General features: G+C 36.8%; 2 protein-coding genes across 3 annotated transcripts in view; one reads left to right on the plus strand and one right to left on the minus strand.

Annotated features, from left to right (window-relative positions):
- IFT74 (intraflagellar transport 74) overlaps window positions 1–14,536 on the minus strand; it is a 41,135-nt gene that overhangs the window by 21,704 nt on the left and 4,895 nt on the right. Inside the window, exons 7-11 of the mRNA XM_061468787.1 lie at window positions 14,008–14,069; window positions 3,851–3,989; window positions 2,803–2,865; window positions 1,829–1,972; window positions 1,166–1,206 (exon numbers count right to left, since the gene is read on the minus strand). Of these exons, the coding sequence (XP_061324771.1) occupies window positions 1,166–1,206; window positions 1,829–1,972; window positions 2,803–2,865; window positions 3,851–3,989; window positions 14,008–14,069 (449 nt within the window). The remainder of the gene's footprint in view (window positions 1–1,165; window positions 1,207–1,828; window positions 1,973–2,802; window positions 2,866–3,850; window positions 3,990–14,007; window positions 14,070–14,536) is intronic.
- LRRC19 (leucine rich repeat containing 19) lies at window positions 5,548–12,731 on the plus strand. 2 transcript variants are annotated; one of them, XM_061468785.1, is made up of 5 exons: window positions 5,548–5,677; window positions 8,484–8,649; window positions 10,144–10,654; window positions 10,853–11,059; window positions 12,338–12,731. In XM_061468785.1, exons 2-5 carry the CDS (start codon window positions 8,566–8,568, stop codon window positions 12,658–12,660), a joined length of 1,125 nt encoding a protein of 374 aa, XP_061324769.1. In that variant the 5' UTR covers window positions 5,548–5,677; window positions 8,484–8,565; the 3' UTR covers window positions 12,661–12,731. The 2 variants fall into 2 exon arrangements, with proteins under 2 accessions (XP_061324769.1, XP_061324770.1); XM_061468786.1 differs by having other exon boundaries at window positions 5,586–5,677; window positions 8,557–8,649.

Below are 14,536 nucleotides of genomic sequence, written 5' to 3' on the forward strand. Positions count from 1 at the left end.
AGCAAGTTTGCTGATGACACCAAGCTGTGTGGTTTGGTTGATCCACTGGAGGGAAGGAATGCCATCCAGAGGGACCCTGACATGCTTGTGAGGTGGGCTGATGCCAACCTTATGAAGTTTAACCATGCCAAATGCAAGGTCCTACACCTGGGTCGGAGCAATCCCAGGTACAGCTACAGGTTGGGCAGAGAAGAGATTCAGAGCAGCCCTGCGGAGAAGGACTTGGAGTGCCAGTCGATGAGAAAATGAACATGAGCTGGCAGCGTGCGCTCACAGCCCAGAAAAGCAACCATATCCTGGGCTGCATCAAAAGCAGCGTGACCAGCAGGTAGAAGGAGGTGATCCTGCCCCTTTACTCTGCTCTTGTGAGACCTCACTTGGAGTATTGTGTGCAGTTCTGGTGTCCTCAACATAAAAAGGACAAGGAACACAGTTGGAACAAGTCCAGAGGATGGCCATGAGGATGATCAGGGGACTGGAGCACCTCCCATATGAAGACAAGCTGAGAAAGTTGGGGCTGTTCAGCCTGGAGAAGAGACAGCTGCGTGGAGACCTCATTAGCAGCCTTCCAGTATCTGAAGGCGGCCTATAGGAATGCTGGGGAGGGACTCTTCATCAGGGACTGTAGTGGCAGGACAAGGGGTAACAGGTTCAAACTTAAACAGGGGAGGTTTAGATTGGAGATAAGGAAGAATTTCTTTACTGTGGGGGTGGTGAGGAACTGGAATGGGTTGCCGAGGGAGATTGTGAATGCTCCATTCCTGGGAGTGTTCAAGGCCAGGTTGGACGAGGCCTTGGGTGGCATGGTTTAGTGTGAGGTGTCCCAGCCCATAGCAGGGGGCTTGGACCTAGATTATCTTAAGGTCCTTTCTAACCCTAACTATTCTATGATTCTATGATTCTACGATTTTACAACTTATATTCTTAAGGCATGTTCATAAGGGTAGGAGGTATCTTACTATACAGAAATAGGTGTCCTACCACCACAGAAGTTGTTTAGCTGAAATAGAAGAGTATTTTCTATTCTCTGTGGAAGGTTAACATTAGCAGAGGCTGGAAAATGTGGTGATGTTCTAAAAGTCCATAGAAACATACAATGGAATTCAGCTATGTGTCTTTAGACTCTAAATGTAATTTGTAGCAACAGTATAATGGGATTACTCACTGTCTGTCCATACTCGCTATTTCTTGACTGTCATCCTTAACCTATAAAAAATTGTAACAATTTTAACATATGAAACAAAATCTACAAATGAAAAAAGGAAAACAAAAAAAGAGATTTCTTAATTCAGTACACAGGGAATAGAGACTCAATATATGAAATCACAAACATGCTGCCACACTGTCCAACAATGACTCCTCACTGAATAGAAGTGATATGATTTAAGCGTTACTTCTTCCAAACTTTCTCCTGCTTTCTAAGTACATAATGAAAAATCAGGCACACCAGTGTTATTCAGTCCAATAATCTGTACAGTATATATGGGAAGTTACACAACACAGCATAGATGCTTGGAAACTAATTAAATTGCTCCTGGATTAGTGTATCTGCTTAGTACCCCACAAGGATACTGTCTGGAATTATGTTATGGAAGTGTTCAGTAGGATCAATTTTCCCATAACAACATGACTGATGACTGTGCCAATTTTGTTCTGTCTGAACCTGAAACATCCCATCCAGCCAATTCATTGTTTTTAATTTCAGATGGTTTCTGCTGCTTAAAGAACAAATAAAGGCAAGATTCAAACCAAAGTATTTTAAAATATTATCATCCCTTAAAATACTGAGTCAGAGAATATTTTACACGATATCATTTTATATTCTTGCCTGTTTTAGTAACCTTTCTCTTTCCTCCTGTGGAGATTCCATATTCTTATCCTCAGCAATCATTTGGTCTCGACGTTCCTCGAGCTCATGGAGCTTTTCATACATCTGCACAGCCTCCTTTTTCACCTGGGAGTGTTCTATTTCCTGTTGGGAAAAGCAAACACCTACTAGCTATTTTCAGATGTCAAGACAGCATTGCAGAAATTATGCTTTAGTTAAGCAGCACTTACCTATATATTGAAACTGAAGCTTATTTATTATAAACAGTACAGAGACAGTCTAAACAATAAACTTTATTATCCATATTCTCAATATGGTATTTTTGGAATGGAATTACTCAGTCAGCTACTTCTTCTTTATGTAAGCCTATCCTCAAGCCAATTTTCTGAGTAGGTTAACTACCTCATCATTTCTATGGGATTACAAACCATATACAGTTTTCAAAAGGACTGGAAAAATGTCTAGTAGTTTCTGAAATTTATACTTTCTGAATATATATACATGACTGTATGTTTCAGCTGACAGACCCTTTTATCCATGGAAGACCCAGTACAAGAAAATTATACTCCACCTAGCAATATGGCAGTGTATTAGAAGTGTTTATGTATGCATGTGGGATAAAAAATATCTTGGCGAGTACCACTTTGTGTTTCAAGTACTAGCTGCTTTTAAAATGGAACGTGGAAGAAGAAAATCATTCTCACACAACCTGAAAGCTGAAAATACATTGAAAAACCAGGTCTCACAAATCCTTAAGAAGGATGTGAATGATAATGTCATGTTTATCTTTACAGAGCAACTCCAAATTAATCAAAAGTCACACACCTCACTATTGCCATAAAAATTTAATGCTTGGCTTCCACAGAAACAATTTTTACCCAAAACATGGAAATTTCCACCCATAATTTCTGCATTATTTTTTACACTAGAGTTTAGCAAAGACTGGTACAGAGACCACTTGTTATCATACATACAGCTCTTAGAGCCTCCTCCTTTATATTTAGTGCATCCAATTCCTGTTGCTGAACAACCAATTCCTAAAAAGAAAAAAAAAATTGCAAAATTCACATAAAAATTGCTACTTGGTAACGTTTTTGTTCTGAAACTTATTATTAATAAAATACTGTAAAACATCTTATTGCTGCTCTAAAAATTTTAAAAGACTGTGTCCAGCTTCTCCAAGTGACTCAGATACAATATCCACCTACTTTCAGCATCCAGCTTTTTCAATAAACTGTTAGTATTATTTGCAGTTAGACTATGATGAAAAACGTGTGTACCCTTTTACCACTATTTTGTGTAAAATTTAGTACTGAGGGTGGAATTTGTCATTTCTGCATTAGAAGTTTAAAACTAGATTTTAAAATCTGAACTAGCCACCTCAGTTTCTTTACAGTCCAGAAAGAGACAGGCCCTAATTGATGATTTAGCTCATCCTAAGATACCTGGGAAGCACAGGCTTCAAAAAATTCCTATCACTGTATACACTATACAGAGGAACTTCCTAAGACTGTGTGCCTGAAGCTAGATGATCCCAAAGAACCTAGAAATCTTACTGCTTTTGCTAATACAATTCGTGAAGTCAGAAAAATTTTACAAAGCCCAGTTCATTTTTCTGATATACTGAGATGTACAAGAATAACAAAAAAAAGATTCACTTTCGCACAGAAGAAAACTTTCTACAGAAGTGAACTACAACAATTGGTGAGGTTGTTCTTCCCTTTTGCTTGCTTTTTACACATGATGAAACATTTAAGCACTACAGTAACTTTTAAAATCAGTCCCCAAATTTAAAAGGAAAATAATGAGCATCATTTGTTTTCTATAAAAGATATACAAAAAGACAAAGTATTTTGTTTTAGTCAATTGCTCTATTTATTTTTAAGGCAATTCTACAATTAATTAAGATACCAGCAAACTTTTTTATTGCATTACTCTGTTCTTAAGCTCTTTAATAATTTGTACCCGGAACCAATAGAGCCAGGCTGAGAAACATTTTATGTAAGCACGAGACCAACCAACCTGAGAGAGTTTTTCATTTGCAGCCTTCATCTCCATATATTTAGCTTGATTTTCCTTTGACATGTCTTTTATTATGTCTTCTGCTACAACCTTTTCACGTTCAATATCTTCTTCTACAGTCTGAATTAACTTTTCTGTGCTGTAAAAATAGATTGGAGTTGTAACTTTTACTAGTTGATGTGTGTTTTAAGAACCTATTTCAAACTCTGGTATTCCTCCAGCTTCACTGACAGCTTACTCTAGGAGCAGTAGCGCTGGACTAGATGATTTCAGAAGCCCATTCCAACATCAGCTCTACTCTGCTTCTATGAATTTTTCAGTGCTCACTTACCCTGAAATTATGCATCATATTTCAAGCCTAAGGGCATTCTTGGCTGCAGTCATTGATCTGATAACTGTTGGTTAGCCAGTTTAAAACTTTTTGCATCTTGCAACTTGGGAAGAGTTAATGAAAAATAGAAGGAAAAGAAAAAAAAGTGGACTGCATCAAAAGCAGTGTGAGCAGCAGGTCGAAGGAGGCGATTCTGCCCCTCTACTCTGCTCTCATGAAACCCACTTGGAGTACTGTGTGCAGTTCTGGTGTCCTCAACGTAAGAAGGACATGGAACTGTTGGAGCAAGTCCAGAGGACGGCCATGAGGATGATCAGGGGCTGGAGCACCTCCCGTATGAAGACAGGCTGACAAAGTTGGAGCTGTTCAGCCTGAAGAAGAGAAGGCTGCGTGGAGACCTCATAGCAGCCTTCCAGTACCTGAAAGGGGCCTATAGGGATGCTGGAGAAGGACTCTTCATCAGGGATTGTAGCGATAGGACAATGGGTAATGGGTTCAAACTTAAAGAAGGGAAGTTCAAGTTAGATATAAGGAAGAAGTTCTTTACTGTGAGGGTGGTGAGACAATGGAACAGGTTGCCCAAGGAAGCTGCTCCATCCCTGGTATTGTTCAAGGCCCAGTCAGACAGAGCCTTGGGTGACATGGTTCAGTGTGAGGTGTACCTGCCCATGGCAGGGGGGTTGGACCTAGATGATCTTAAGGCCCTTTCCAACCCTAACTATTCTATGATTCTAAATCCCAAAGGCACGTATCCAGCTGATTTTGCCATTCTTAGTTGTAGAAATCACTTGGAAACAAGCACACAGTTGAAATAATCCTTCACGAACTGTGAAGGTACACACTTCTTAGTCTCAGGATTTTCTGTAAATTTCCTTTAGCTATCTTCTTAATTGATTAGCCTCCAGAAATTTCTTAGAAATTAGTAGAAAATAAATGAAACAGACACGTGTCCTTAAGTGCTTGTAATTCTGTGCAAACAATGAAGTTTATGCATCACACCCTCCAGCTCTTCTGATGTTTTTCCAAACTACAAGAATTAACACCAATTTAACAACTAGAAATCCTTACTTCAGTATGCAAATATCTTGACTTTTTCTTCATTTGATGACTGATCACATAAAAAAAAAATGCAAGTATTTCGCTGTCTCCAGCATATCTTTAACTGATTATAACAAAACTTGCTTGTAAATTCCCTGTGGCATTTCAACTCAGTACCTTCCATATGATCTGGAACTTGACACCTGAGCATACTACTATTAGACTTTCCTATTGGCTGCAGATCCAATTAAATCCAAGATGATTATAAGAAGTTGCTCAACTTAGTCAATCTTTTCCTAAGGATCTTCTAGGTTTATTATTTTTTTTTCACTGCCTGCTTATTCATCAGGTACAAAGGTTGAACAAAAACAAAGTGCTGTTGCATCATATTATTTCTTGTCAGTGCATTGAAAAATCTGCTCTTGTGCACATATGCTGCTCTAAAAAGCAACAGAAAGGTAAGACACTTGCCACATCTTTTTGAAAATGTAGGCAAAGATTTATTAGTATAACTTTATTGCTAGAGTGGAAAAAAATACATCTTGAGATACATTAAAAGTTCAGGAATTACTATGAACCTTGGACATGGTAAGTTGCTGAGTAAATTGTACTTCAGTAGAAAGCCAGGGAATAGACTGTGTCTTCTCTGGAAAACAGACTATCTGATTACATAAACTTCACTATCTCCCAGAATCTTTTTCTTTAAAAATGCAAGAAAACCAATAGGAATTATATTACTATCAAACAATAACATCTTAAAAAGTTCTCAGAGGAAAACTTTTAAGAAAATGTTTTTAATTACAAGGTATTACAAAGGTACTGCCAGGCTCAGTTTCTTTCCAAAGTAATTATTTTAAACGGCAATTCCTGGAGTTTGGTTTAAGGAAAAAGCTAAATTGCAATTAAAATTACAGATACTTCCTTTTTCTTTTACTGCTCTTCCACAGGTTCCCCACACATACAATACAGGAAATCAAACTTGTAAAAAAACCCCTAACTTGTCATTAGAAACTAAAGTAAAAAATAGGAACTATGCTTTAGACATATGTAGAGCAAATTTTTATGCAGAGTGAAGTTTCAAACAAGAAAGGGATTTTTTAAATTAATGGCATCTCCTTAATTCAGATATTTTTAACTTTTTCCTTGAAGTTTTGAAAAACTTTAAAAATTACTTTCATTTTCAACTTGATTGTTACCAACTTACAGACTAATTTTAAAATAATATTTTAATACAAAACAATATTTTAATATATTTTTCTCACTGTATTAGAGACAATACTTTTCTTGAAATCTGCAAACTACAACAATATTATTAATTTCTATTTCTATATTGCCTGGTTAAGGCCACTCTCTTTCTGAAAATCTTGGAAGCAGGATCTTTAAGGTTCAAGTATACAACAAGATCTGACTGTTAACACAGTCTATACTGGGAGTTCTCAAACTGCAAAATGGTTTCTACTAGTAATATACAAACTGTCCCAAAAAATGAATTACTCAGTTTACCAGCACCATCACTGACAAGAACAACACGTAATATAGAACATAATGGTTGGACTTGACGATCTTACAGGTTTTTCCCAGCATAGTTGATTCTGTAATTTTGTGATACCAACATGGCTGCTCCTGCTAGTACCCCTTGTTTGTGCCACTGACAATGTCTAACAAAATGGTTTATGAATTCTTTTTGTATTTAATGTAGATTTCCAACAGCAGTAGAAACACACAATGGATAAGAGCAGCGTAAATGGCTTTTATTTTCTTATTTCCAAGAAGTTAGTAGGTTTCCAGGCTGATTCAGCTAGGTGACTGAGGTCAGTCCATAGACACCCCAAGCAATCAATTACACTTGAACAAGTTGTTCTGTGCCCTCATGTACTCCATGCTGACTGGCAAAGGCCTCCTGGCACTCTTTTTAAACATTTGTGGAGTTTTTTTAATCTGACTGGCTGCCTAGGTTTAGCATCGTTCATGCAATTGAGCTTCCTTACATAATTTTCCCCACTCTTCTCTGTCAAATTCAGTGATACTCCCTACAGCTAAAAATACAACAGGCATTTGGTCCTCGCTATGCAAAAAGGATATAGGCAGGCTAGAGAGGGTCCAAAGAAGGGCCACAAAGACGATCAAAGGACTGGGAAGCCTGTAGTATGAGGAATGGCTGATAGAATTAGTTTTGCTCAGCCTGGAGAAAGGAAGGCTCAGGGAAGACCTTATCACCATGTCTCAGTATTTAAAGGGTGCCTACAACGAAGACGGAGACTCCCTTTTTACAAGGAGTCACATGGAAAAGACAAGGAGTAATGGGCACAAGTTACTCCTGGGAAGATTCCCATTGGACATGAGGGAATTTTTTCACAATGAGAACAATTGTGAAAATTGGAGATTAATCTCCCCAGGGAAGTGGTGGTCTCCCTGGTGCTGGATGTTTTTAAGATTTGGCTGGACAGGGTGCTGGAACATGTAGTCCAGGTCATGCTTTGCCTAGAATGGTTGGACTAGATGATCCCTGAGGTCCCCTCCAACCAGCTATTCTATGATTGTATGAGATCTTGCAAATAATGCCTGATTCAAAGGAGACGGATGAGTGACACTTTCTCTAAGAGACGTTAATGTTGCAGTGAATACCACTGGTCAGAAAAGCTTTCCTGACTCTGAAAACAGTAAGGCTCAAATTCATACAAAACCCCCAGGACCAAGACTGAACAATGTTTACTTAGTTCCAAAGGTCAGAGCAACAACTGTACCTTTATAATAATCAGAAGACCTGGTTTACATCTTATAATATGCTATATTATAGATAATAAAAATATTAGAAGATCAATCTTCTAAGTAAAAGAATCACAAAAAATAACTTACATAAGAATTGAATAAACCAACAATCCATCTAGTACAGTATTCTACCTCTGTCAGTGGCAATGTAAGAAATTATTTCAGGAGAGCACACAAGCCTGAATACTTTCTGCAGTATGCTCCTATCAGTGTCTTCCAGTACCTGCAACTGTTTTAACAGGGAATTAATAAGTACAGCCATGGCTATTCATTTTACCCATATAAGAAACTGCTGTCTAGTAAATCCCTCTTCTATTTGCTGATACATTCTGCTCACTGGATTTTAGGTTTAGCTCAAAAAAGTGAAAGCTGAATGCATTAATTCTAATAACCTATGTTCTTCCTCTTAATTTCGCATTTCATTGTATTTGTGTAGAAGAAAATTGATTAAATTATCATTGAAATAACTACACCTATTAATTTGTTCAACTACAGAACCACTGTAGAAACCACTGCAGAAGTCAGCGGTATTCTCATACTGGCATATAAAAGTGTTGCTTTTTACTAGGCTCTAAACATGACACTCTCTTGGCTTGTGATCTGTGCTGGAACACTGTTTTTGAATCCTGTCTCTGCTGACTGCAACTTTACTTCTCAAACTGTAAGTTTTATATGTAAATTACCCTTATTTTTCAAAGTTACACTAGAAGCTAAAGGCATTTTTAAAAGCCACCTTGTAAACATAGAATTACTGAAGAAGCACGTAGAGGCAAGTAAGATTACATGGCTTTCTGTGAAATGGACAACTAGCTGCTGGCAGTCATTTTCAGTGGGTGAATAACACTGAAACATATTTGAGATGGATTTGTATACCAGCCATCTCTTTGCTGACAACAGGAGTGCCTCCTTTACCTTTACATTATTTTGGAATAGACCTAAAAAGCAACAGTTATTTGGACAAGGCCAAAAACTGCTCAAGTTTGAGAGATTTACCAAGTTAGTATTTGACCAAGTCAGCTCAAAATGTATGTAAGAAATTTTAAAAGGTTTTTTCTTCCAGAGATTAATGTAATGGATTTTGTATTTACTAGAGAATGGAGGGGAAGGAAGAAAACTTAGATTAACAGTCAAGTAATAAAATTGGTATTGCACTACCTGCTCTGACTCACTGCCCACTGGGTCAGTACTATATCTACTGTCTGTTAATCTTTGGGACAAAGATAAAGAATAAAAAAACCATTTACTGGGTATATACAGTGTAGAAAAGGCACTCCACTACATTTGTTTTTAAACCAGCTATCTAGCTATACTCAATCTGGTCACAGCAGTAGCAAGCTGAACGTAAGCTACTTAGTTAGGAAGAGGAGTAACACAACTAGTCAGTTTGCAAGACTAAGAATCTCCTTTAAACCCAGTTCAAGTATCTTGACACTAAACTATAGCTTACAGTGATGCATGCATGTACATATAAAGAAATCTACTCTTGTCAGCAAACAGCCGTCCTTTAAGGTATAGTTAACACTCTCAAACCTGAAAAGACTGCAGCTATGCTAAACTTAAAGCCAGAAAACCAAAATTGTTATAATAAAAAAAAAAAATCCAACAAAAATCAAATTAAATGTTTTGTTGAAGGTCTACTCCAAACATGTTTTTAAAAGTAAATACAGCTGTTTTTAAAATAAAACAATACATTAGAAAAGGCATATTTGAATTAATTTTCAGCCGTGGATCCACTTCCTGACACCTTCTTTCCAGATTGTGTGGGAAATGAATCCTTTTCCTACTTAGCCAATCTTCACATAGAGTCCTAAAACAGAGAGCCCTACTAACTCCAAAATACTATGCGAAACCATTTGAATATTTGCCAAATAGTTTGAATAATCATCATATAAAAAGCCTTGCATGCCAAACAGAGCTCGAGCACTAAGTGATCTGAAACTTCAGGTCTCTATATTAGGAGCATTCATTCCCCTCTATCACCAGACCATGGGTGTATTAAGAAAAATATAAATAAAATTGCATGAAGAGCATTAGAACTTTTAAAGTGCTGGCATTAAAAAATACAAGAAAGATTTTTTGTGCCCTCAATAGTCATCACTGAGACATCTTCAATGGACTTCCCTATAGTATTTAATTGTTGTCTTTTTTTCAACAGGTCACTTGTGAGGCGTCTGGAAAGAACCTCTCTAATATACCCAGTAACCTTTCCCAAAATGTTACTATATTAAGCCTCAAAAATAATAAAATCACTTTAAAAGATATCGACAAAGAGATTCTTCAAAGTTTTATTAAACTCATTGAACTTTACCTGAATGAAAACATGATTATTGTACTGTATAACAATAGCTTCTGCAATCTGACAAAACTGGTAATTCTGGATATCAGCAGCAACCGTATTAGCACAGTTCATAAGACAGCATTTGCAGGATTAAATCAACTGTCAGTGTTGAATCTATCCTATAACATGATTACTCAACTAGATCCTTATACATTTACTTGTCTAAAAAGTCTGACAGCTTTAAATCTACAGTATAACCCTCTGAAATATTTTCATATAAAATCACCCTTTAAATTGATTAAAATAGTTTTAGCTGGAAACCCCTGGACCTGCTCCTGTGACCTCCTTGATTTACAGATATGGCTAACTGCCTCCAATGTGACAAAGGGTAAGTTTTGGTTAGAGCAACATTTCATACTTTTTTATATTAAACAGCCTTATCTTATTTTTTACTGATCTGGATAATATCCACTATCAGCTTATTAGCTTTTTGCAATAATACATTAGCTTACCTATGACTTTTTTTAGATCAGAGTGCCAATTAATTAATAATATCTCATAGCCTTTCCACTGCTCGCATCCACAGAAAATGAAAACAACACTATATGTACGTTCCCAAATACCAAGGAAAAATGCTCCATCAAAACAGTAGCTATTCAACCAGCTGACTGCAAAACTGAACAAGCTTCTTTAGAAAACACTGTAACTTCCGCTTCTGCCATTAAGCTTAAAAGTAGCGCCTTCCTAACAGCTCGGACTCCAAACATCACTGAAAACAATGGGACGCATGCAGGTAATATACTGATGTTCCACATTATTGCTTATAAGATGTTGGATTTGCTATTCCATAATTTCATACCATTTGTACACCTCATACACTATAATTCTTCCATAAAAGCTGTGATTATGGAACAGGCATATTTCCAGGTTTTGGTAGACTGCATACAGACTATAGTGAATGCTAAGCTCTACGGAGTAAGTGTTCAAAACTGATAAACCACATCTGAATTCTCAAATGACACTACAAACTGACGATGACATTTCAAAGTCTTGAAATTCAGGTAATTGCCCATATCTACCTAGCAGAACTGGGGAAGGATCTTTTAAAAATTTCAGTTACTTCTTCCAAAATCACTGCTTTCTAGAAGCAGCTGTCTTCTTAAATGTGAAATAGTGAGCAATAGTGAGCAATAATTTTACTCCTGCCTTCAACTGTGTTCAGTGTAAAGGAGACAGATGTGCCCATCCCATATTCTTTCAAAATTTCAGTCTCCTTAATTTTCTACCCATTTTGAGGGTAATTCTATCATCACTGTAATATTTTAGCTTTTCTTTTGGTCAAGTCACTTTCTTCTTTCTCACATGCAAATTTCCACTCTCCATACTGTAATGTTTTTTACTTCTTGCTTCTGACTAAAGCAGAAGATACATTTTCCAGATACATACGCAAACAGTACACAGCCACTGCTATACACTTCTTTTACCATAACAGCTAGATTCTATTTTAGGACAGGGGCCAGCACACAAAACCAGATTCTAAATAAAGACTCCTGGAAACTACAGTCTATTGAAATTTTTATTTTAAAAGAAGTACAATAGCCAAACAAAAGATGTAATATTTTAGGCTGCAGACATCATCACCAAACAGAAATTTAAGCCTGCGAAATAGAATTTGAAGTCAATTACTGTTTGGGTTTGTCTGGTTTTGTTTTGTTTTTTTTTTTTCCAAAACCTAATCTTGGAATTTAAATTTTGGAAAAATATCATTTTTTAGTTTATATGCCCCCAGAATTTTTTCCAACTTTGAAGCTATTGTTTTTTATAAATATGCATGGTGGATATATATTGCTAAGAAATATAAGATGTACATGCATGTTTTGGTCAGGTGATGTGGCTAATTCCTCAAGAACATAACAATAAAACTCTACTAAAGCTTTGGATACACTCAGTAATTCCTCTATGATTGTTTATTTTGCGAGTTCCCAATTTAACTATGAAAAAATTCATACTAGAGTTCTTGCTGGCATTCCTCATGAGGATGATTCTTCCTTTTTTCCTGTTTGTTTTAAAGAGTTACCACTTCCTGGCAAAAGCTGGACCTTCCTAGCAGGTGTCCTAGGGTTTGTCCTAAGCATTACACTCCTGATTTTTATGGCTGCAAAATGCCCAACATGGTATCGCTATTTGATAAGCTACAGTCACCGTCATCTAGAAGAAAATGACTCAGAGATGTTTGAACAGGAATTCTCAGCTGACATGAGTTCTTTTCCTACATTATTGGATACAAACAATGAAGATCCAATTTCCCTTGAGAAAATTCATACATGTGTGCCTGGGGAAGATGGATTTATTGAGAATAAATACACTGATACTTATGCAACTGAGGAGAGTTAATAATGTCTTAAGGATGAAGAACTGATTTCTCAAAACTGTAGTACGCTTGTACTTCCGTATTATGCGACTTATGTACAATACAAAAGGAGGTTAAGCAGTCCATCTCCTCTCATCTTGACAAATTCATAACAAGGTTTGCTGCATGAATCATGAAGTTAAAAAAAAATGTGGTGATGTGCATGCCTCAGTGCCACAATAAGTAGTTCAAGACATGCAAAAAGTACTCAGAATCCACCTTTCATAAAATCCTAATTGGTTACTTACGGCAGGGAGAGAGCTTACTGTATATTGCTTAATATGAACTCTTTACAAAGTAGCTTGTAAAGTTGGCATAATCACTAATTCTTTAATTGTGAGTAAGTCCAGAAAGGAAAAATAATTTCTCTAAAATGCTGGAGCAGATCACAGCCAGACTAGGGGCTGAATCCAAATCAGTGGTGTCCCAGCTCAGCAGGCTATTAAGCTAAACCAAAGCTATCAAAAGAACAGAGCATTTGTTGGGTTGTTTTCTTTTTCCTTTTCCTTTTTACCCAAATTAGCAGAGCAAGAAAGACCAACTGCTCCATTCCCTTAAGTGAGCCTACATACACTACAACAACAAGTTATCATTACTGTATACCCGATGTCTTTACTCCTTAGTTTGCTACTGAACCTAATTTCTTCTTTTTATACTTATTTCCTTAACACTTAAAAATGCATTCAGGGATAAAATAGACACATTTGTGAGCTGCTGAAAACTGCAATTCTATTGAAAAGTGACCTACTATTACAAGGCAAATTGTTTTTTAAAAGTGCTTATCTATACATAGAATCTTATAATTGAGATTGCTCTTGCTTGCAACAAGCAAGATATCTCTTTCTCCCGCACATCTCTGGTTCCTAAATTAAACATCTCAGAAACTCACCCTCTCAGCCTATAACTACACAAGCCATTCTCATGGTGTACGAATTGTTACTGCAAGCATATTGCTGTCATCTTCCTCTCCACAAGTCCCCACCTAACACAGGAAACTCAGTGATAGTTCCCATTTCTGCTTACTTTTTCCACTCTGGATTCCACAACACAACTCACAAAACTCAGGTTCCCAAAAGACAGGAATCTCCACTGCCGCTTAAGTCCTCCTGGATGACATAGTAAGTATCTCCTCCAAGCAGTTAATCAGAAGAGTTTAAAGCTAGGAACCCAGCTGCGGTATGGCACTACTATACCATCCTGAAATTGCTCAGTTATCACATGTGGCATACATGGAATCGTTAAGGAACTTCTGAATCAGATACCACCTCAATTTTGCCAAGTTTGGTTATGATTTTAACAGCTTTGGAGAAACATACACTTCATGTACTCACGTTTGTCTTTCTGTGAAAATTTTATCCACACTCTGAGTGTCTTGGTCATTCTGAACCTTTAACTTAAAAAAAAAAAAAAAATCTGATATAATATACAGTAATAAAGATACATGTTCTATATATAAATTTGAAAAGTTTACTTTGGAAGAGAAGAAGCAGCTCAGAATGCATTAGAGGAAGGAGCAGCAGAGGCCACCTGCTCCAGAGGGTTTTCACAGTTGATACTGAGCAAAGGCCATCTGAAAGTACAGTCTTCTACTGGAAACCAAAGGAAGTAAAAAGGCATCTCTATGTTTAAAAAATCTAATCAAGTTTGTTACAAATCAAGTCACTTACTGTGGGATCTATTCCTGCAACATTTAGTAAAATACTGTTTAAGTCTACAGGCATGATGAAAATGTAACACTTGCAAAGCATTCTTTTCTTTATGACACAGACATTGTGACTTTATTGTGCAATCAAATGCAGGGGGGGAATGTTGTTTTGACCAAAATAACGTATTCTAAAATCAAACTAGTTTCTTTTGCTT

Source organism: Pezoporus flaviventris, unplaced genomic scaffold (genome assembly GCF_033815535.1).
Source record: "Pezoporus flaviventris isolate CSIRO_AGI_PZ_B2104156 unplaced genomic scaffold, CSIRO_AGI_Pfla_v1 ptg000050l, whole genome shotgun sequence".
Classification (NCBI taxonomy): Eukaryota; Metazoa; Chordata; class Aves; order Psittaciformes; family Psittacidae; genus Pezoporus; species Pezoporus flaviventris.

What these genes read in the sequence shown, in the direction of transcription:
- LRRC19 (XM_061468785.1), top strand. Translation starts at nt 8,566, where the DNA reads ATGACACTCTCTTGGCTTGTGATCTGTGCTGGAACACTGTTTTTGAAT. An exon ending in TGCCTCCAATGTGACAAAGG is followed by an intron (nt 10,655 to 10,852) that starts GTAAGTTTTGGT and finishes TCGCATCCACAG; the next exon opens with AAAATGAAAACAACACTATA. An exon ending in AAACAATGGGACGCATGCAG is followed by an intron (nt 11,060 to 12,337) that starts GTAATATACTGA and finishes TTTGTTTTAAAG; the next exon opens with AGTTACCACTTCCTGGCAAA.